Source organism: Pinus tabuliformis, chromosome Q (assembly GCF_031772625.1).
Source record: "Pinus tabuliformis cultivar Carrire ecotype Pingquan chromosome Q, CPIR1, whole genome shotgun sequence".
In the NCBI taxonomy this organism is placed as follows: Eukaryota; Viridiplantae; Streptophyta; class Pinopsida; order Pinales; family Pinaceae; genus Pinus; species Pinus tabuliformis.
In genome coordinates, this window is record NC_142296.1 from 720,424,559 (window position 1) to 720,447,308 (window position 22,750).

Below are 22,750 nucleotides of genomic sequence, written 5' to 3' on the forward strand. Positions count from 1 at the left end.
AAAGAGGTAAATTTCTTTAATTGTATATTGTGGATGCCAATTTGGTTTTTGCAATGTTCCAAGCAGTTTAAAATGGCCATTCATAAGAGGGTTTCTTTCAATGCCAAGAGATTAGGATTCTTATAGCATACCATTTTTGAAAATTGGTAGAGGTTGGTAAACTTGAGTCTCAATTTATTTTAGCCATTATTTTACTTTTTTGTTGGAGGTTTCAAACAAAAGATTACTGTTTGAAATAGGTTATCTATTTTACAATTGATGAATGTGATAAAGGTTGGCTTGAACCTTGAACCTTTAAACTGTATTTCCTTTATCTTGGTTTTTGGTTGCAACCCATACATTCAAGAAAGAAGCATATGTAGAAGAGTCCAGAAGAATCCGTGTTGTTGGTTAGAAACATCTAAAAACCTAAGCGCTTCTTTTCAATCAACCCAACATATAGAGCGTTTTGGGGTGCTGTGAAGAATGAGGTTAGCAGTAATTGCGATAGGTTTTAGTGACACCATTTGTAATAATTTTTGTGGGCTGAAGTTGAAGCCTGGGGAGCTAATGGACACCATTCCTTTTTGTCACTACTGTGTTGTTGATACGCAATCTTTTAATATATACCAACACACGGAAACAACTGGTCCCCTCTTGTCCATCTGTCATAACCATGCCCTGTTAGATTATATGTTAGACGATTGGAATATGTTTAGCCTTTGGATCCTGCAAAGGTAGTTTGGAAAGGAGTTGTTAAACCCTAACCATCACTCCTGAACGATTTCGACTTCGCGTCTTCGATCGCAGGCAACCGAGGCTCACAGGGGATCTTCCATTTCTCCCGAATAATTTCAACTTCGCGTCATCAGGAACAGTTTCGATTTCGCCTCGTTGATTGCAAGCAGCAGGGGGCGAGGTAAACCCTTTCCACAACAAAGAGCTCAACAATGCTACCAAAGGATTCAACACGGATAGAGTTGTAGGTCATTGTGCATTTGGGACAATTTATAAAGGGATTCTGCTTAATGATGGAGCTTTGGTGGTAGTGAAGAGATCTACCTGCAACAATAAAGGGAAATATGAATTTCTTGCAGAGCTCTCAGTTATAAGATGCCTTAGTCATCGAAACCTATTCCATCTGCAAGGATGGTGTCATGAGAAAGGAGAGATTCTTTTGGTCTATGATTACATGTCGAATAGTAGTTTGGATAAGATCATTTTTCAAGAAGATGGAGGACCGGTGTTGTCACTGGAAAATAGATGCAAGATAGTGATGGGGTTGCATCTGCATTGACATATTTACATGGCATATGGGAGAAATAGGTGGTTCATAGAGATGTTAAGTTTAGTAATATAATGTTAGATGGAACTTTCAATGCTAGGATATTTTGGGCTTGCTCGGCTTATAGAGAACAATAAGAGCCCTGATGCAACTTTAACAGTAGGAACAATGGGGTACCTTGCTCCTAAGTATTTATTCTCGGGAAAGGACTTAGACAAAACATACGTCTTCAGCTTTAGGGCAGTTGTTTTGGAAGTTTCTTGTGGAAGAAGAGCTATTGAGGCAGACACGCGACCTGGACAGAGTAATTTGGTTGATTGGGTTTGGGGTTTGCATAGAGATGGGAAGCTTCTTGAGGCCTCAGACTTAAGATTGAAAGGAAATTTTGATGAGAACGAAATGAGAAGAATGTTGTTTGTTGGAATTCTATGTTCACATCCGGTTCCTGGAGCTAGACCGACAATGATGCATGTATTGTAGATTTTGATTGGAGAAGCTCCAGTTCCTCATGTTCCTCGACGCAAGCCTAGCATGCCATTTCATTCTAACCTTCTTCTGAGTCTTCAGGAGTTTGTCTTTGATTGTGATCAGAGCTAGGTTTCCAATTCCTCTACGAGCATCAAGGACTATTCTTGAATGTGATTGATAATCTTTCAGAGTTTAGTTAGTTCATTTTCCATTCCCCTAATTTGTCATCTCTTCTTGCTTTCTTTGGAATACAAAAGTGCATGTATTACAAGAAACTGGGTCATCAATTGCATTAAGAAGCTAGTTTCTCAAAGCTTGATGATATTACTGCATGGATATTCTCCATTCAATACAGTCTCACTTGTTGACTTATTAAGGGTAGCTAATTCCATCTTCATTTGATGATTCCAAAGAGAGATGTAAAGTCTCCATAATCATTGACTCTCAGATATGTGTGCTATGCAAATTTTTTTAACAGATCCGTTTCCCATTTTGACAAATAAAATTTGATTTTATGTATGAAAAAAATGGTTGAATTTCTGAAAAAAGGTTTGTAATGACATTCAGTTGCATTTCTAACAGGACAACATAACAAAAATAAAAACAAAACTTATCTGCATGCATGCATATTTTGAGTATGTACCACACCAACAACAATGGACGCCTTTAACTTCTTAGGAATTAGCTACGCAATTTCATGCACAAATTATTGAACTTAGAATTTTATTGGAGGATTTGAATGCCACCTACAAGCAAAGCACATTAGATTTTAATACGTCTGATCCTGAAAATATTATTCACATGTGCTTCGGAAGATGATGTCAAAAACTACAGAGACTTTGCCTACTGGATTGTGCTTCTTCCCATTACAACTTGAGTGAAACTGAAAATTATTCATAGCTAAGACCATATTTGCATTTTTTTCGCAGCAAATTATTACTTGAAAAATTTCCATGATGCGCAAAATTTCTGAGGTCTGTGAAAGGATTGTTCCAGCTTGGAGGAAAAGGATTCGACTGGAACAAAATATTCTTCCTATAAGTAAAATTTGTTCAGGATTAACTGCCCTTCCAATTTCACATGTAAATAATGGTATACATTCCATTTTGTGGGTATAAATCCTGTACACAATGGAAATTATGCTGGTGAGGAAATGTTGTCCCATTTGTTTTTCGATCACTAGTCTTTAGAGGAATTTTAAAGATTGCAGGAACAATAATCACAAAAATATTTCCCAGGTTCATGTATGTGATCAGAAATTTACAATATTATTGGCAAGTTGGTTCCATCTGTTACTAAGAATGTAATGCAAGGCTAGGAGATTTTGGGCTTGCTCGGCTTATAGAGCACAATAAGAGCCACAATAAAATCCGTGATCCAACTTTAACAATAGGAACAATGGGGTACCTTGCTTGTGAGTATTTATTCACGGGAAAGGCCTCAGACAAAACGAATGTCTTTAGCTTTGGGGCAGTTTTTTTGGAAGTTTCTTATAGAAGAAGAGTTATTGAGGTGGATACGCGACCTGGACAGAGCAATTTGGTTGATTGGGTTTGGGGTTTGCATAGAGATGGGAAGCTTCTTGAGGCTCAGACTTAAGATTGAGAGGAAACTTTGATGAGAACGAAATGAGAAGAATGTTATTAGACTGACAATGATGTAGGTGTTGCAAATTTTGAGTGGAGAAGCTCCAGTTCCTCATGTTCCTTGGGGCAAGCCTAACAAGTCATATCATTCTAACCTTCTTCTGAGTCTTCAAGAGGTTGTCTATGATTGTGATTAGAGCCAGGTTTCCATTTTGTCCATGAGCATCAAGGAATATACTTGAATGTGATTGATAATCTTTTAGAGTTCAATCAATTCATTTTGATGAGAACGAAATGAGAAGAATGCCGTTGGTTGGACTTCTCTATTCACATCTCGATCCTAGAGCTAGATCGACAATGATGTAGGTACTACATATTTTGAGTGGAGAATCTCCATTTCCTCATGTTCCTCAGCACAAGCCTAGCATGTCATTTCATTCTAACCATATTCTAAGTTTACAAGTTCTGTCTATTTCTTGAATGACTTGAGCTCTACGCTATGGCAGGTTGAAGTAAGGTTGCATTGTTTATTAGTATGATTCATTTTTCTACATTGTTCTGTTGCTTTGTGGATTATACATGCCCATAACAGGGAATGCATAATGCAACTTCCTCATGAAAAAATATAAAAAAATTTAGCTGATAATCTTTTGAAAGAGGTAAATTTCTTTAATTGTATATTGTGGATGCCAATTTGGTTTTTGCAATGTTCCAGGCAGTTCAAAATGGCCATTCATAAGAGGGTTTCTTTCAATGCCAAGAGATTAGGATTCTTATAGCATACCATTTTTGAAAATTGGTAGAGGTTGGTAAGCTTGAGTCTCAATTTATTTCAGCCATTATTTTACTTTTTTGTTGGAGGTTTCACACAAAAGATTACTATTTGAAATAGGTTATCTATTTTATCGTTGTATTTCTATGAGTATTAGCCCGGTTTATATGTGGATCATATGGTTATGATTTCGTTGGTATTTCTATTGCTATTATGCTAGTTATATATGTTTTTATGATGGTCATGATTTTGTTGGTATTTCTATTGCTATTATGCTAGTTATATATGTTTTTTATGACAATAGCTATGTATGGATCTCATCATGTTTTTGCTTGTAAATGAATGAACAATGTATCGATAACCTAATAGATGAATTGGAAGTCCATGTGTTGAGGCATCAATGTCCCTTAGTGATTCTCAACTAAGTATGAGACCCCTATGCTCAGATCTGTTATTTACACCTACAGATTACATATTCGTGATATGTTTGACAAAATGCTTGTCATGGCTGGTAGGGGTCTAGTCAAGGTATTATTCAAGTAATTTCTTTTGCACTATCATTTCCTTGTCATCTTATTGTTTTGAATATGTCATTCCATTCTGGGTAGTGACTTGAGCTATGGGCTTGAAAAAGTGGCTCAAATCCTGGGGACGTTGGCACATCACTCTATGAAAAGTCTCTAGATGCTAGCTTGCAGGCCTGTAAGAGCGTCTAGAGGTCCCTAGACACTGACATGCCCATAGCATGAGAGCGTCTAGAGTTCAAGTGGTTCAAAAGCTCAGTGGGACCTAGGGGTTGGTTGGCAGAAAGGCTGGATTGGCTCTTGAGGGTCCTAGTGTTGATGTTGAATGTTTTTATGGTGTGTTCCTTTCAGTTCATCTTCTTTAATGTGACTTAGGGGATCGAATCACATCACAGTGGCCTCTCATCGCATGTTTACCCTGGCTTGCAGGTTGCTTGGGTAGATGTGGGAGGAGGGTGCTACATTAAATGGTGACTAGAGTTTTAGAAAACATATTCTCAGACTGGAATTATAGGACATTGAATGAAAATCTTCTTTGAAAGAAGGTAAGGAAATTTTTTTGAGATTATTCAATTTCTTGTTCTAAACCTAAATTTTGTGAACATATTTTTCATAAGTTACATGAAAAATGTAATGCCATCTCCAAATTTTTCATTTCTTCTTTTGTTTTAAAGTTAAATTTATAATTTTGGTTTCTCCCTTTTTTAGCTTGGGTGTGGGGAAAATATCAAAAGCAGTAGCTTGGGTATTAGGTAATTTTATTAGATATACATTCATAGCCTTAAGGGGCATTAAGAAAAGGGATCTCATTTCTCCTTTCTTATTCATTTTATTGGCTGAAGTTATAGGAAGATAAATCAACTTTTCTCTTAGAAATAGACAAATCAAAGGCCTCAAACTTCATAACTAAGCTACAATGTCTTATCATTAATAGTTTGTCGATAACATTCTTTTAATAAGACATCTCTCAAAAAAATCTCTTTCCATTAAAAAGTATCCTGATGACTACCGAGAGAAATTTGGAATGGAAATCAATCTTGTTAAATCTCAAATACTTTCATTCAATATTCGTTAGGCCATTCAAGCCAACATCACAAAACTTCTTGGTTTTCAAAAGAGCTCCCTTCGGTCCAAATACTAGGAGCCCACCCTCATGGAAAATGTTCTTTGTCTTTCATGTTGGGAAGATCTCCTCATTTGATTTGAGAAAAAATTAGCTTGTTGGAATTTCAACACTGGATTTGTCTTTGATTTTTTCTCCCTACCATCCTCATTTCTAAAAATAGAACCATTCAAAACCTTCTCTTAGAGGATTCACAAAACTTAATTTTCATGGGGCATCTAGAAAAACCCTAGTCGTTCCAATTTTATTAGAGCATTCAAGTACTATGCATTGGAAAAATTCTTAGAGTCTATGCATGCCATTTAGGTATTAATAACAATAATGATGTAAAGTGCTTCAGTCCAAAATTTATCTTATAGACAACCATTAAATATCACTTCGGTAATATTATTATCGAAAGAGATTCATGATTAACAATAAGGATCATCAAAATATTTTAATATGGCTTCTCTGAGGCCTTCAAAACTTTCACCCTGTTGGTGGCTAGAAGAAGGCTTGGAGAGAATTCAGAACCTTTTAAAAGGTATTCATGCTTCAAGAATTGAACATGTGAGATGGAATGGAAGCAAGCTTGCTAACAAATTGGTGAATTAAGGAAACAAGCATGTCAATTCTCCCCTATATACACAATGGGATAAAAGCATCAGTGAACCACTCAAATTACAATGTCTGTACATGCTAATGGAGAATCACCCTACCCACGTTGGGTGGCAATCATGACTGAGCAGAGAAATTTTATGAGACATGACAGAAGGAGGCATAGGATAATTAGATGGTAAACCACCTAGAAAATGTCACTAATTATGGTTTTCGTGCACTAGAAACTTCACCAAAGCATAATACCCACTACAATGCAACTCAATATGGTGCTTGGCTCCTCTAAGAAACAACACGTTACAAATAAATTACATGTTGAGGATATGTTCATGACAAGATTTGGAATGGAAGAACTGAGACAAAGAGTTGTGTGGATGAATTTGGTTAGACACCCTCCCAGATTCTAGGAAATTGATGTTAATTGCGTTTTATCTAACTGCTTATGGAGGATTGGTTGTTTCTTGGCTACCTGGAGTGTTGTTTAGTTGTCTCTACAGTTATCTATGAGAGTGTATGGTATATTCCATAAAAAATTGTTCCCCTTTAAGTGTAATGTTTACATCATAATAAAGCTTATTAGTAGGGGACGAACTCCCAAACCTTATCTAAGATTTAAACTTCATTCCCCAGGTGGGCACTTCATGGGTAGGGTTTGTGAGAGGCTGAAGAGAAAATTTAGAGTTAGGTGTCAAATACTTGAAATATTGGAAATAGACCAACAAGGCATATGTAGATTATGAAGATCTATAATTAGTTGAAAACAATCATGGGAAAATCTTAGTAAAAAAATCTAAAACTCGACAAAAAATTCACCTATGATAAGTATACTAGGAAGCTAATAGATAGAGGTTTTGATCCTTGCCAAGAAGATAGCTGACCTTGAGTTCACCACCTCTAAGAAGAGGGTGTTATACCTAAAACCCTTTAGGACAACACTCCTTTGATATAGAATAATTCTTTTCACTTTTTGTCTAAAGGTGATAGTAGTAGTCTAGTTGACTTCATAGATATTGCTTGTATCATTATATCTTGTAAACTATTTAAGTATTTTGAGTTTTATTAGCTCTTTACATTTGTTACTTAGTATAAATAGGATAAATAGACAAATAGTAGTGGTATTGTTTCCATATTTATAGAACAATAAAAAAAATATGAGATACGCTTTATTTTGCTAAGTAATATGATCTTGACCTGATTTACATACCTAGAAAAACTATGGTAAACATTTGATCAATTTTCATAAATTTTGAACTAATTTTATATATTTAAAAAGTTATTTGATTTCCTCATCTTTTATATTAAGATATTTATTTAAATTTAAATACATTTTATTTTAAATAATATTTTTAATTAAATTTAAGATATTTATTTAAATTTAAATACATTTTATTTTAAATAATATTTTTAATTAAATTTATTTTAAGTGATTAAGAAAAACACTTGTTATCCTTTCCGGTTAATCAAATCTAAAATTAATCAACTCTAAGAAATAATATGATGAACTCGTATTCAACCACTAATATTTATAACGCCTATAAGTATTTTAAATTTTTAAACAAATTTAAATAAAATTAATAAGAGGAAAAATATTAAATTATAAATAAAATGTTTAAAGTGATGGATAAAATAATATAAGAGGAGATTTAAGTTACCCTCACTAATAAATCTGTTTTATAATAAACATATATTTTCTATAACAATTCAATGGAAACAAGCTAAAAACCAAAGGAATTTGTATAAAGAATTATATTTCTATAGTTAACAGCAAATATAGATTTTCTATAACCATGAATGACCAGATATCCCATATCAATTCATATAAAATTTGAAAAGATTTTCCTCGGCCTTATGTTGCCGTATTGTCAACAGATTTAATGCAAGCCGCCACCGGCGCTAATCCTCTATCTTCCTTTTGCATAGGGAAGAAGGAAAACGGCTGCGTTACCGGCAAAAAGAAAAAGGCAGTGAAATAATGTTTGTGGCGTTTCTCATATTTATTTAGGTTTAAACTAAGGCACCGCCGCTTCACTCGTAAATGTGAGAGGTGGAGAAAATGGAATCTGTGCTTCGTTGCGCGCGCTCAGCCCCAATTATCCAGCCTAGCCTGGCAGGGGCTTTATATGCCTATCATTGGATAATTCATTGCTTAATGCAATCAATATATATAGAGCTATGGAGATATAGTTTCATTACATTAATGACCCATGTTGCCATTTTGCCATTTGCTGGGGTTATATGCCATTTGTCAGATTTAACCAAATGCATTCCATTAATAGAGCTAGAGTTCCATATATATTGAATCCAGATATTGGCATATACAGCGAGTAAACATTCATTGCAGCGCAGAAGGCTAGATAATTCTTGCGCCCATTTCATATGTAATCATGATAGATTTTGGGGGGAGTTCGAAGCAGATTGACAATCTGATCCATTGATTTGATTCATAGACAAATGCCCTTCTCATAAGCCTCACTTGACCCGCTGCATATATTATCTGTAACACCTGATGTGATCTTGTTGTCATCCTCTATCTATATTATATTTCTGCATTCGGTGGATGCTTGCAGAATATCCAAAGGGGTACACATCAGCTCAAGCCTCATGGAGTTCAGGCGGTCATCGATAACAACCAAGGCCTCGGCCTCGGCCTCATCCACGTTTTACAGAGAATTCCGAATGCCTAGCATCGCACCTGGACCTTTTATGGGGCAGAAGGGAAGGATCATCGAGAGATTACAAAACACTCCAGGGATCTCTTCCATCAAATTGTCTTCGGGAAGAGCTGAGATACGCGGCGAATCAGTAAAAGCTGTACAAGGCGTTGTGAAGGCTATTGAACGCCTTTTATGCAATGAATCGGTAAGAGACATAAGGATGCCCATTGTTTCCACAAGTAAGGAATACCATCCTCACTTTTTCATCATCTGTTTTTGTAAGTCTCTTGCAGATCCACTCTTGGCTGTGAGCAAAATTTTTCTTGAGAAGTTTACGGGTGAAATCTGTTCGAGTCATAGAGTAGGCGATAGATCGTACTTCTGTGTCAAGACCGGAGCGATATGCGATAAGGTGTCGGGATTGGGGTCATCGATCGCTAAATTGTTGAACATGGATAGTCTGTCTGCTCAGTTTTGCAGAAAGAGGGGTATTTCGGAATCTATCTTCTTTTCTTACTGGGACTTTTCGGCCTATAAAACCACCCTGCTTTCCTGCCTCAAGTTTCTGCGATTAGAGAACAAGTACAAGACGATTAAATTGGTGATACGATTTGGAAAGCTGCTTTTCGACATTGAGCCTAATTTATCTAAATCATTAGAGAATGGAGATTTCATTTCCCTGTCCCGCCTGCTGCAGCTCTACATTCAAAGGAAGCTGAATTCTTTCTTCTCTATGGCATGTTCTGATACAGCCGTAAGAGATGTAAAGCTTCACTTAGAACGGCTACAGTACGTGAAAATCTCCAGTGGAAAGAAAATTAGTATTAGTGTGGCAGATCTGGTAGAAGGGCAGCTGCAGCGATATAATGTCTCCGTGCATTGTGAGACTAGTATGGAAGGTCACAACGTCTCATCCTCTGACAAATCCGAATCGCCGACAGGTGCTGTGATTACAAGAGTTCGAAGGCTGCCGGCGAGACATGGTTTTATAACCTTCTCCAGAGAAGGGCACACAACTAGTGATTTCAGGCTGGAAGTAGTTACTCAAGAAATGGATCATTTGAATAATATTGATATTCCCCCAGAGATAGTCGAATGGCAAGTGCTATTTCATGGACCATGGACTATAGCATTATTAATGCTCCCTTACATCACTGTCATTCCGTGGGCATAGACGGTAGTACAATCACGCTGACACCCCGGATTATTTCTGGACAAGCGCTTTCCGGTAAATCATACCACGCATGACCATACCATGCTATGCTATGCATCTGGACGGGGCATCTGAGATGTGACGCGCTGATACCATGCTATGCTATGCATCTGGACGGGGCATCTGAATGTTAACCGAACCATTCAAATTCAAATTCGAAATTTGAACTGGTGAATCCGCCCCGCCAAATTCGAAGTTTGAACTGGTGAACCCGCCCGGCCCAAATTCAAAATTTGAACATCGATAATTGCTATATCTCGCATTTCAAGTCGTCTGGCATCATGGTTCAGGGCGGGCACGAGACATATATCCGGAATTCCTTCCTGGGGCAGCGCATTACCGCCGGTGGAAGCCCGGACGAGAAGAAATTCAGCGGCGTGGGCATAAGCCTCATGGGCAACCACAACGCTGTAACGGACGTTGTCATCTTTTCGGCTGCTGTGGGGATTACAGTGACAGGTCAAGCCAATATCCTCACAGGAGTTCACTGTTATAACAAGGCCACAGGCTTCGGAGGAGTTGGAATCAAACTAATGCTCGGTGGATTGACTCAGATCTGAGGAACATCGGTTCTTATTTGGATTATACCGCCCATTCTTCATGCACTCCATGGCAACAAATTTGGGAAAGCTGAGAGAATCGTTGCTCTCACAGAACAAAAAGGTACCTACAATGCCTCTGTTTACAGTCAGGCTCCCCCATATGATTACCTCTACTGTGGTTCCTCGCTGTACGGTGACCTGAATCCTCAGAGAATGAGAGAGTGGATGACTTATCATGCCAAATTCTTTGGCCCTAGATCGCACTTTGTTTTTCACGATGCTGGTGGAGTCCATTCCCAAGTTAGAAAGGTGTTGGAGCCATGGATTCGAGCAGGTCGTGTGACGTTGCAGGATGTAACAGAGCAGGAACAATATGACGGGTATTACCATAATCAGTTCCTCATTGTGAACGTTTGTTTGCACAGGTACAAATTCATGGCGAATTGGACTTTTTTCTTCGATGTAGATGAGTATCTCTATATTCCTCGGCGGAAAACACTGCAATATGTGTTGAATGAGCTCTCTGGCTATACCCAATTCACCATTGAGCAATATTCCATGTCTAACAAGCTCTGCTTGCAGAATAAACTGCACAGCATCTCGGCTAACAGTACTTATTCCAGGTAATAGTCATTATGGTTTCTATTAATCCGAAGAAAAAATTCGAATATGTTTTTGGGGTTTGAAATTCAATGTGATAATTCTGTTGCGCAGGGAATGGGGATTTGAAAAGTTATTATTCAGGGATGTGAAGAGAGGCATAAGGAGAGATCGCAAGTATGCAGTGCAGGCAAGAAATGTGTACGCAACTGGCGTTCACATGTCTGAGAATGTGATGGGGAAAACACAGCACAAGACAGAGGGTTTGATGAGATTCTATCATTATCATGACACCATCACCAGTAGAGGAGAGCCGTGCAGGGAATTTGTGAAATCATCGATGAGAAAGAACGTGAGTTGGGTGGGAGGCATTCCGTATGTATATGATGGCACCATGAAAGCTGTTGCTCAATCCATTAAAAAATTCGAGAGAGACATGATGGGATCCCAGCTCGCATCCATTCAGCAGTGAGCGATTATGTTGGGAAAATTCTGCAAATTGATAAAAGCAAGTACCATTTATGAAAGACCAAATCATTGCAAGAGCTTTGATTTGATCAGGCCGAAATCCAGAGCTCATCAGACTTAGTGTTTAGTGATCGTACCATTCTTTCTAACTCTTGAGCCTGCATCTATCTCTTGTAAATTTCCATGCTTGTTTACCGCGGGGGCGGAATTCTGCCTTGCCCTGCCCGGCCCCGGCATGGTCGATGCATGTAGGTTTATGGTACTGTATTCTTTTGTAAAGTATGAAATTTCAATTTGAGTGGACTTTGCTGCTCCCCGCCATCATTTGTTCACAGATCACTCTCACCTCACCTCACTTTGTACTGTCTTTCACACCACGAGATCCTCGCTTTCAATACCATGCGTTTGGTGGATGACTGGAATCGGTTCATTTCCTTTTCTGTTCTACTATCAATAATAGTATTGCCAGAAATTTGACATTATATGTTACAAAAGTGGATTTCATTTCATTTTCTGTTCTACTATTAGTAGTATTTCCAGAATTGTTTTATAAATTGTTATGACATTATAGGTTACAAAAGCGGAATTTAAAGTTAAACGGAAAAACTAATTTCCTTCGTACTTATTTGTATAATATTCTTTAACATATATGAAAACTCTCTCTTTTATATATATATATATTATTTTATAAAAATTAAAAAATATATAATTATCCACTAGTCACCGTAACACATTTTTTCACCTAATCGTCTACAACTCTGAAATTCAATTGCGTCATACAGCACGGGCATGTCTATGCATAAAATAGATTAATCATTCAGCCATGGTTAAAAACTGTTATCTTACAATCCTACCTCCATCCATTGCTTTAAAACGTCAACCCTTTGGATTTCAGTAAATAAAATTCACCTTTGGGACACCACCGAGGATATTAAACTTAGATTTGAGATACTATTGTACTGAATTTTACATTTACAATTTTATTGGTCAATGGTTTAAACGTTACAGTTTTATTTAAGTCTAATCTGTGTTATCATCATTTAACACATTTTAATTTATGATTCGAGAGGGTTTTAAAAATGTTTTGTTTGGTAAGGAAATAATTTAACAATTTAAAATCTAGAGGTATTTTATAAGAATAAAAAGTTATCTTTTTAAATAATGTTGATGAGTCACTCAGCATTTGTCAATAACAATGATTTTTAAATAATGTTGTTGAGTCATTTTACATTTGCTAATAACAATAAGTGCATAACAACCAATAACGGTTGTCTCAGTATTGGTTTGACAACTGAATTATGATAGGTTTGCCTACTTTTCAAAAAAAAAAAAAATATAAGCATACACCAGTACATTTGAGGATAACAACCTGTGATCGTTGTCCCACTGCTGCTTTCACAACTGAGTTATTATAAGTTTTCCTACTATTAAAAAGATAATTAAAAAAAATCAATTTATGAATAAGTGTACTTGGAAGAAGGTTTTAAAATATTTAATGCATTTGAGGATAACAACCTGTGATGTGATCGTTGTCCCACTGCTTCTTTCACAACTGAGTTATTATAGGTTTTCCTACTATTAAAAAGATAATTAAAAAAAATCAATTTATGAATGAGTGTACTTGGAAGAAGGTTTTAAAATATTTAATGAGAACCGCTCATTAATAACCATTTTAGATCCATCTTAACTCCGAAACTACCAAGAATCTAGAGGGATCGAATTTCTTTGCACCTTAAGTAAATCTATGGGGTTCAAAGGTTTACTACCTCTCCTCCTTTCTGTAACTGGAACCTTGGATCTCTCATTTTCCACAGATTTCACATTATTTCCATCACCAATTGAGCTGCTCCCAAAACAAATAGATATATAACTTAGAAAAAAAAATATTAAATATATAATTTTTATATGCTTATTAATTAAATTTAAATCTAAAATTATGAAATATAATAATTATGAATTTGAATCATTATTTTAATTTATATGACCAAATAAAATTTAATAAATAACCATATATAATTAACATTTCAAAAAAATTAAACTAAAGCTATTTAAAAAAAAACTTATATTAATATGTAATTCTTTTAATGGGAAAAAATCAATAATCACATGAAATTAAATAATTATAAATTTAAGCTTTCTTATTAAAATTTAACACAGTTATAAATTAATTATTTATAATACTACATTCATATTTATTTTCAATTTCAAAAAAATATTTTAATAATTAAATCTCCATTTATAGATTCATGAAGTAGGGTCACAATTATTTTTTTTATTTGGACAACTTCTTAAATTTGATACCAAGATTATTTTGTAGTGTTTTTTATATTTGATAAATTATAGTCTACTATTAAAGATGATTACTAATCGTGTTAAGAGGTGTTTTCGAGTTTTATATGACAGATATTTGCAACAAAATTTTATTTAGACAATTTCTTAAATTTGATAATAAAATTATCTTGTAGTACTTTTTGTATTTGGTAAATTTTATTATTATATTATTAGAGTTGATTACTAATGGCTTTGAGAGGTTTTAAATTTGATAATAAAATTGTCTTGCAGTGCTTTTTATATTTGATAAATTATATTATATTATTAATATTTGATAAATTATATTATATTATTAAAATTGATTATTATTTATGTTGAGAAGTGTTTTCAAGTTTTATATGAAATACATATTTGTAATGTTATGTGATTTAAATATTAAGATCAGGTAAAATAAAAATTAAAAAGTAATTTTTGGGTTTAGGTTTTGAGAAGTCATGATTTTTCTTATAGTATTTGTTATGATGAAACAAAAGTTTGAAGAAATTTATTATGAAATGCAAGCATATTACTTTAGATCCATCTTAACTTTTAAATTGATATGTCAATACTTAATAAATTTAAATTTAAAATCAATTAAACTGGTTTTAAAGCTATAATAAAAACAACGATATTACCCATCGATAAATGTGGGTGATATCAAAGATTCCATCAAAAATTGTTTTTTTTGGTACATTGTCATAAAAAGGCATTAATAAATGATTAAATTGTACATCGGTAGAGTCAATAAATTAACTTGGTTCAGTGAAGCTGATTTAGCCCCTTACGGTATTTTTCATCCTGGGCACGCACTTCCCTTTCATCCAATGCATTGCGGGGGAGGAACATACATACGAGGTCTGCTAGTCTGCTCTTTCGAAAAGTTAGTCTGCTCCTCCGTCGATTTATATGATCCAATCCAGCTTATTTTTATCCCCTTCCCCCAGTATTGGTTTGGTCTAACCTGGGGAGATGGGGCTAATGAATCACTATAAATAAAGTACCTAATACGCCTATCCCAACACGCCTATTGCAATAAGTTGTGGTTAGCTCAACAATTTCCCTCTCACTCATTACTGAAAGTTGACGGAATGTGATTAAACGAATCTTTGGTTTAAGCACCTTTCCCCGTTCATTATTGAGAAGGGCTGGTTAATTAACTGATTTAAAGTGAACTGCTTCTTTCTAAAAGTTCCTCTCCTCATGGTGAGACCCCAATGGGTCTTGAACTGATGGACAAATAAAGCTAGGAGGTGTATTTGACTAGCAATTGTCTCAAAATGTGCAAACATAGGTCGATAGGTTTTTTAAATTGGAAAAATGATATGAGGAACGCATTTGCATAATATGTATTGGAAAATTTAAATTTTATATAGATATTGTAAAAGATAATATTTTAGTTTTATGGATCCTGGAGTTCGAAAGCATACCAGTGAAGTTCTTAGACTATCTTGTTCTTGAAGGGCAACACGGACACCAGATTCGACCTCTAGAAACTCAGATCAATGTCATAGCTCAAACCTGAGAGAATAACAAGGATACTTTTAAATTCAAGTGAGTTAGAAACTACCTCCTCAATTTTGGGAAGAAAAGAGTTATAAATTAAATGTAGTCTTCAACAAATGTGAAACTTATAATACTTAAAAAACAAATAAAAAATAAAGAAACTTATGCAAATAGTTACATGCATCCATTGCAAAGTACATCCATCACACAAAAAAAAATCCATCATACACCACTAAATAACAAAAAACCAAATTTATAAAAAATATTAATAATATTCAAATTATAAAGTGAATTGACTTTAGAAAATTGCTAGATTCAACTCTCTTGCTCGTGAATTTGGCGTGTTCATATAATGATAACGGAACAATAAATGTAAGTCAAAATGTGACAAAATTATAAAATAAAATAAATTTTATTTTACCAAAATCACAACGGTCAAATTCAATATTCAAGCTTCCATACATGAGAATTGTAGATTTTTCCTTGGCCAACACACAAATTATGAAGGGCAGATTGTCTACAACTAAATTTCCTATATCGGCTTGTAGCTGGAAAGTTCCAAGAAAACTAAAAATCTTCTGAACCACAAGACTAAATTCATTGCATGCTCAAGTATATCATGCTCCATGAATAATAACTAGGCATACCATATACAAATCTACAACTCTTTTCTAGTGTCCTGAATAAGTATGAAAGGATTTACAGTTACCTGTGCTAGTTCTAACATTGTAAATTCCCCAGGATTCCCAAGATTGAAAGGACCAACATGCCTCCATAAGTCACATAAGGCATTCAACCTTCGGGGTTTCCAAGGAAGTGTTTGTAGTTAATTTTTATTTGAGAAGTGAAAGAAAACAGTACCATATTACTTCCAACAACACGGAGCGATAAACAATGGACCAATATTTCTGCTGCAATTGTCAACTTACCAGATCATAAACGAACTAGAATCTCTGTGTATGTTTCCCATCTCCATAGAATGTCAAAGGCTCCTTGCACAAAGGCTATACATAATAATAAGGAATTTATCAAAATTATCTTAGACAAGAAAAAGGAATAAATCCCAAATTAACTCACTATAGAAAGAAAAGATTAAGCACAAAGGAACTAGAAAATAATTAAGGCACATAATCAAAAGGTTATACAAAGGTCCTAAGTGAATAGAAAAGCATAATTCAAAAAGATAAATGATTATAATCATTTGGGGAAATCATCAAAGCAGTGGAAAAAAATTTGTCTTAAGCAAAAGCACCATTAAGTGCAATAATACAATATTACAAACATAAGAAATCCAAATACTTCCCAAAGTTCCATAATACCTGCCAAAGTTCCTTAAATACATGCTTCTTCTTACTGAACCATATAAGATGTTTTCTAATTACCCTGTGAATGACTTATTACTTCATATAATTTTCGGGTAAATATAATTTTCAAAGATTTCTATTAGAATAATTAGGTTTCTATTCGGTATTTTGTGGTACCTATCAAACTACTAAAGGATTGCTAACCTTTATTGGACTATGTCTTGCAATAAAAAATCTCTAGGCCTTTTGAAAAACACACCAAATAGTACGACACTTTTGAATAGGAACCAAGCTAAAAAGAAAAATCAAAGTACCAGTAAACAGATAATGTAGCTCTAGATTTTTCTTCAAGGAGAATCATCGTATGGTCTACAACTACACAACCTATGTAACACCAACATTCAATGCATAATACAACTACAAAGTTATGAGATCATAGCCTTGAGAGTCTGGGAAGAAAATCAATAACTTACCTGAGCAACAAAATTACTTACAATCTGACCAACATCAAGGCACATTCGCAGACTGTATGTATTGAAAATTTGAGAAATATGAACTTGAAAGCACGATATCAAATAAGTATCTTGGCAAGTGTGATGTGAAATAAGGTTTAATATATTTAAATAAGTATCTTGGCAAGTGTGATGTGAAATAAGGTTTAATATATTTAGATTTAATACAGATAGTAAGACAAACTCAGATTCACAATACACCTCAACATTTGCTCCCCTGTGATAATCCATTGTTAGAGTTTCGGTTGTTTTCTACCCTCATCATAGCAACTGCGGACTCTTGAATATCACCATGAAAACGATAATTCTTTTAGTTTTCAATACAAGGAAAACATCGAACAATAATTGAAAATAAAACATGGTGACTGCCTTCATCCAAGGTAAGTCCGATAAGAAACTAATCGATGGGATTAACATTGCTCCAATATGCTTCAGTTTGAGGATGTTCAAGGGGATCTCCATAAAACTCACTTGTACTTGTAAGCAAAAAGCATGCCCCAACATGCTTGGAAAGTCCGAGCATGTTCAAGGTTCCCAGAACATTAGTTTTGTAAAGCTTGAGTTAAGGATTCAGAGCAAAACATAACAATTTTATAAAAAAAAAATACTGAATAGAAACCTCCATTGTGAAAAATAGCAAGATCTACATAAATTTACTTAAAAAACATACATTCATTTCATATTTCGATGAGTAAAGGATATGATAGTATTCACATGATTATGTTTCCCTTAGTAAATGGTTTCCATCTGAGTGGGGAACCCAGGATGTAGGCCCTTATGGTTATATAAGGTTTTGAGAAAACATACCCAGTCACCTTTGAATAGTAGGCAAGGCATAGAGCTAAGTTGGTAATGTTGGTATTTTGATCTCTTGCCTTTTTCTAATAGTAATATATGTTTCTACCACAACAAATAATAACCATCTTGTTTATAACCCACCAAGAAGATAAGGTAACAACCCGGTCTAAAAGGTGGTCTTACATGAGCATAAGTGTTGGATAACCTGACCTGAGCTCTGCTCCCCAACTCTAGAGGTCTGGAGCACCCGTTAGGTGGAGGTAAGGAATAGGGTGTTATAAGGAGAAAAAGAGATTCGCATCTGGGTCAGCAGAATATTTATTCCCCTCAAACTGAAATATTTGCAGAGCTCTTTGAGGGGAGGGAATAAATAAAGGGTGAGGTATGTTAAGTGGATCGACCAACAAACAATTATTTTTGAAATTATGAAATTGCGTAATTACGTAGATAAAGAGAATGACATCGGGAAGAACTCTCAACATCTCTTAGTTAGTGAAAACACCGCCCAAATCACTCATTATTTGAGTTGGTCACCAATGCAAGTAGAAAATGAAGATGTAGAGCTTGAAACCCGAGACTCGCACCTTTTATGGTTTTATTACTTCTATTTTGAATGGAAGAAATGGAGCCCTGTACTTTGATTGTTAGGATATTCCGACACATAGGAAATAGTTAAGTATAACTTGGTATAGTGTAGAGTTAGGTAAAGCGTGTTTCTTTACTATGTACTTTTGTAACTTACAATTTGATGGTCACGATATGTTCTAGACATGAAGTGATCCGACGGTTCATTCTCTCCTCGGTATTAATGACACTTGACCCGTGGCTTGACACCCGATTGGTCCATGATCTCTGTTTAAAGAGCATGGAGGGTCATTTGTGTTGGGTTGTGTTATATTCTTTCCACGAATAGCCCACATAGTTAACCGGGGGGTTAGAGGGGGGGTAGAGCCCCCCCATCGTTGTGCCTATTGCGTAGTGGGGGGGTCACGGGGGGTTTGAGGGGTGAAGGTAACCCCCCTCTATGGGGTCCAGGGCAACGCCTCGGAAAAGTTTGGTTTTGGACCCTATATTAGGTTGGGCGGAACTACCTATGTTTTTGTGCATGATTTTCGCACATGGTTTTGGATGCGATGGTTTTCGGTCCATGGTTTTGGACGCGATGGTTTTCGGTCCATGGTATTGGATGCTTCGACATGTATAAATATGTATTTAACATTGAAAGGAACATAATGAAAAATCAAGCTGGTATTCTCGGTTTTGGGATCCAGGGGAAAATCTCTGTGTATATGTGTTTTATGTGTTATGCTCTCGCATTGTTTATTTTCTGTGTTTTAGAATTCGTATGCAGAATTCGTATGCAGGTAATTTCTATACGGGGTTAAAACCTACATTTGGTATTAGAGTTGTTTTGGCTTCAAGGGGACGCCTTTGTTGCTGAGGGATTTCGCTCGGGCTTGTGGTAGACCCTGTTCAGTGGGAGATCTGTGGGATTGATTCTAGTGGTGAAAGAAGATGGCGAGCAGTGGAAAGATAGAGATCGAGAAATTTAATGGTCAAAGTTTTGAGTTATGGAAACTCAAGATGGAGGATTTGTTGGTGGATAAAGATTAGTGGATCGCGGTAGATCCAGATACTAAACCAACGAGGGTGTCCGATGAATAATGGAAGAAGTTGGATCGGAAGGAAAAGAGCACAATACGATTGTGTGTCTCAGATTTAGTATTGCTGAATGTATCAGGGGAAGCTATGACGAAGGCTTTGTGGGACAAGTTAGGGACTTTGTACCAATCTAAGTCTCTGGTGAATAAACTGTTCCTACGGAAAAAGCTGTATAACCTGAGGATGAAAGATGGATACTCGGTGACAGAGCACCTGAACGCATTTAATACTGTGGTAAGTTAGTTATTATCTGTTGATATTAAAATTTCAGATGAAGATAAGTGCATTAGTTTGTTGTGTTCTCTACCAGATTCGTGGGATAGTCTGGTTATTGCAATAGGTAGCAATGCAACTGCCTTGCAGTTTGATGAAATAGTCTCCGTATATGCGCACATCTTCCGTATATGCACAGTTTCTGTATATGCGCACATCTTTCGTATATGCCCAGTTTCCGTATATGCACACATCTTCCGTATATGCCCAGTTCCGTATATGCCCAGTTTCCGTATATGCGCACATCTTCCGTATATGCCCAGTTTTCGTATATGCGCACATCTTCCGTATATGCCCAGTTTCCGTATATGTGCACATCTTCCGTATATGCCCAGTTTCCATATATGCACACATCTTTCGTATATGCGCACATCTTCCGTATATGCCCAGTTTCCCAGTTTCCGTATATGCACACATCTTCCGTATATGCCCAGTTTTCGTATATGCGCACATCTTCCGTATATGCCCAGTTTCCGTATACGCCCAGTTTCCGTATATGCACACAAAGAGGTCTTATTCCTAACACAAAGAGGGAGCATGACCACAAGGGGAGTATACTCAAGTCAATATTTGAGTATGAGATTATGCATTGAGAATTGGTATCATTAACTAGTATAAGTTATGCTTTGCATGATAGAGGCTAATGGTGTTTGTTGCATATGAATCAATTGACTATTATGATATCATTCTAATTGGTAATTAGTATCATACATCGGATTTATGGTGAAAGGAACATGGTGCATATACGGAAGATGTGCGCATATACGGAACCTGGGCATATACGAAAGATGTGTGCATATACGGAAGATGTGCGCATATACGGAAACTGGGCATATACGGAAGATGTGCGCATATACGGAAACTGGGCATATACGGAAGATGTGGGCATATACGGAAACTGGGCATATACGGAAACTGGGCATATACGGAAGATGTGGGCATATACAGAAGATGTGTGCATATACGGAAACTGGGCATATACGGAAGATGTGTGTGCATATACGGAAACTGGGCATATACGGAAGATGTGTGCATATACGGAAACTGGTCATATACGGAAACTGGGCATATACGGAAGATGTGCGCATATACGGAAACTGGGCATATACGGAAGATGTGTGCATATACGGAAACTGGGCATATACGGAAGATGTGCGCATATACGGAAACTGGGCATATACGGAAGATGTGTGCATATACGGAAACTGGGCATATACGGAAGGTGTGTGCATATAAGGAAACTGGGCATATACGGAAGATGTGCGCATATACGGAAACTGGGCAAACTGGGCATATACGGAAGATGTGCGCATATACAGAAACTGGGCATATACGGAAGATGTGTGCATATACGGAAATTGGGCATATACGGAAGGTGTGTGCATATAAGGAAACTGGGCATATACGGAAGATGTGCGCATATATGGAAACTGGGCATATACGGAAGATGTGTGCATATACGGAAACTGGGCATATACAGAAGATGTGCGCATATACGGAAACTGGGCATATACGGAAGATGGCATATACAGAAGATGTGTGCATATACGGAAACTGGGCATATACGGAAGATGTGCGCATATACGGAAACTGGGCATATACGGAAGATGTGCGCATATACGGAAGATGTGTGCATATACGGAAGATGTGCGCATATAGGAAAATTGGGCATATACGGAAGATGTGCGCATATACGGAAACTGGGCATATACGGAAGATGTGCGCATATACGGAAACTGGGCATATACAGAAAATGTGTGCATATACGGAAACTGGGCATATACAGAAGATGTGCGCATATACAGAAACTGGGCATATACGGAAGATGTGTGCATATACGGAAACTGGGCATATACGGAAGATGTGTGCATATACGGAAACTGGGCATATACGGAAGATGTGCGCATATACGGAAGATGTGGGCATATACGGAAACTGGGCATATACGGAAGATGTGCGCATATACGGAAACTGGGCATATACGGAAACTGGGCGTATACGGAAGATGTGTGCATATACGGAAACTGGGCGTATATGGAAGATGTGCGCATATACGGAAACTGGGCATATACGGAAGATGTGTGCATATACAGAAACTGGGCATATACGGAAGATGTGAGCATATACGGAGACTGGGCATATACGGAAGATGTGCACATATACGGAAACTGGGCATATACGGAAGATGTGCGCATATACGGAAACTGGGCATATACGGAAGATGTGGGCATATACGGAAGATGTGCGCATATATGGAAACTGGGCATATACAGAAGATGTGTGCATATACGGAAACTGGGCATATACGGAAGATGTGTGCATATACGGAAACTGGGCATATACGGAAGATGTGGGCATATACGGAAACTGGGCATATACGGAAGATGTGTGCATATACGGAAACTGGGAATATACGGAAGATGTGCACATATACGGAAGATGTGTGCATATACGGAAACTGGGCGTATACGGAAGATGTGTGCATATACGGAAACTGAGCGTATACGGAAACTGGGCATATACGGAAGATGTGCGCATATACGGAAACTGGGCATATACGGAAGATGTGTGCATATA

At 36.5% G+C, this 22,750-nt stretch overlaps 2 protein-coding genes across 2 annotated transcripts; both read left to right on the top strand.

Moving 5' to 3' along the window:
- Positions 1–8,935: 8,935 nt before the first annotated feature.
- LOC149221564 (uncharacterized) lies at positions 8,936–10,162 on the top strand. Its single transcript, XM_089387414.1, has one exon. The coding sequence runs from the start codon at positions 8,936–8,938 to the stop codon at positions 10,160–10,162; it is 1,227 nt and encodes a 408-aa protein (XP_089243540.1).
- Positions 10,163–10,949: 787 nt separating this feature from the next.
- Positions 10,950–12,291, top strand: LOC149221565 (galactan beta-1,4-galactosyltransferase GALS1-like). The gene is made up of 2 exons (XM_089382996.1): positions 10,950–11,366; positions 11,458–12,291. Exons 1-2 carry the CDS (start codon positions 10,957–10,959, stop codon positions 11,813–11,815), a joined length of 768 nt encoding a protein of 255 aa, XP_089239122.1. The 5' UTR covers positions 10,950–10,956; the 3' UTR covers positions 11,816–12,291.
- Positions 12,292–22,750: the final 10,459 nt, after the last annotated feature.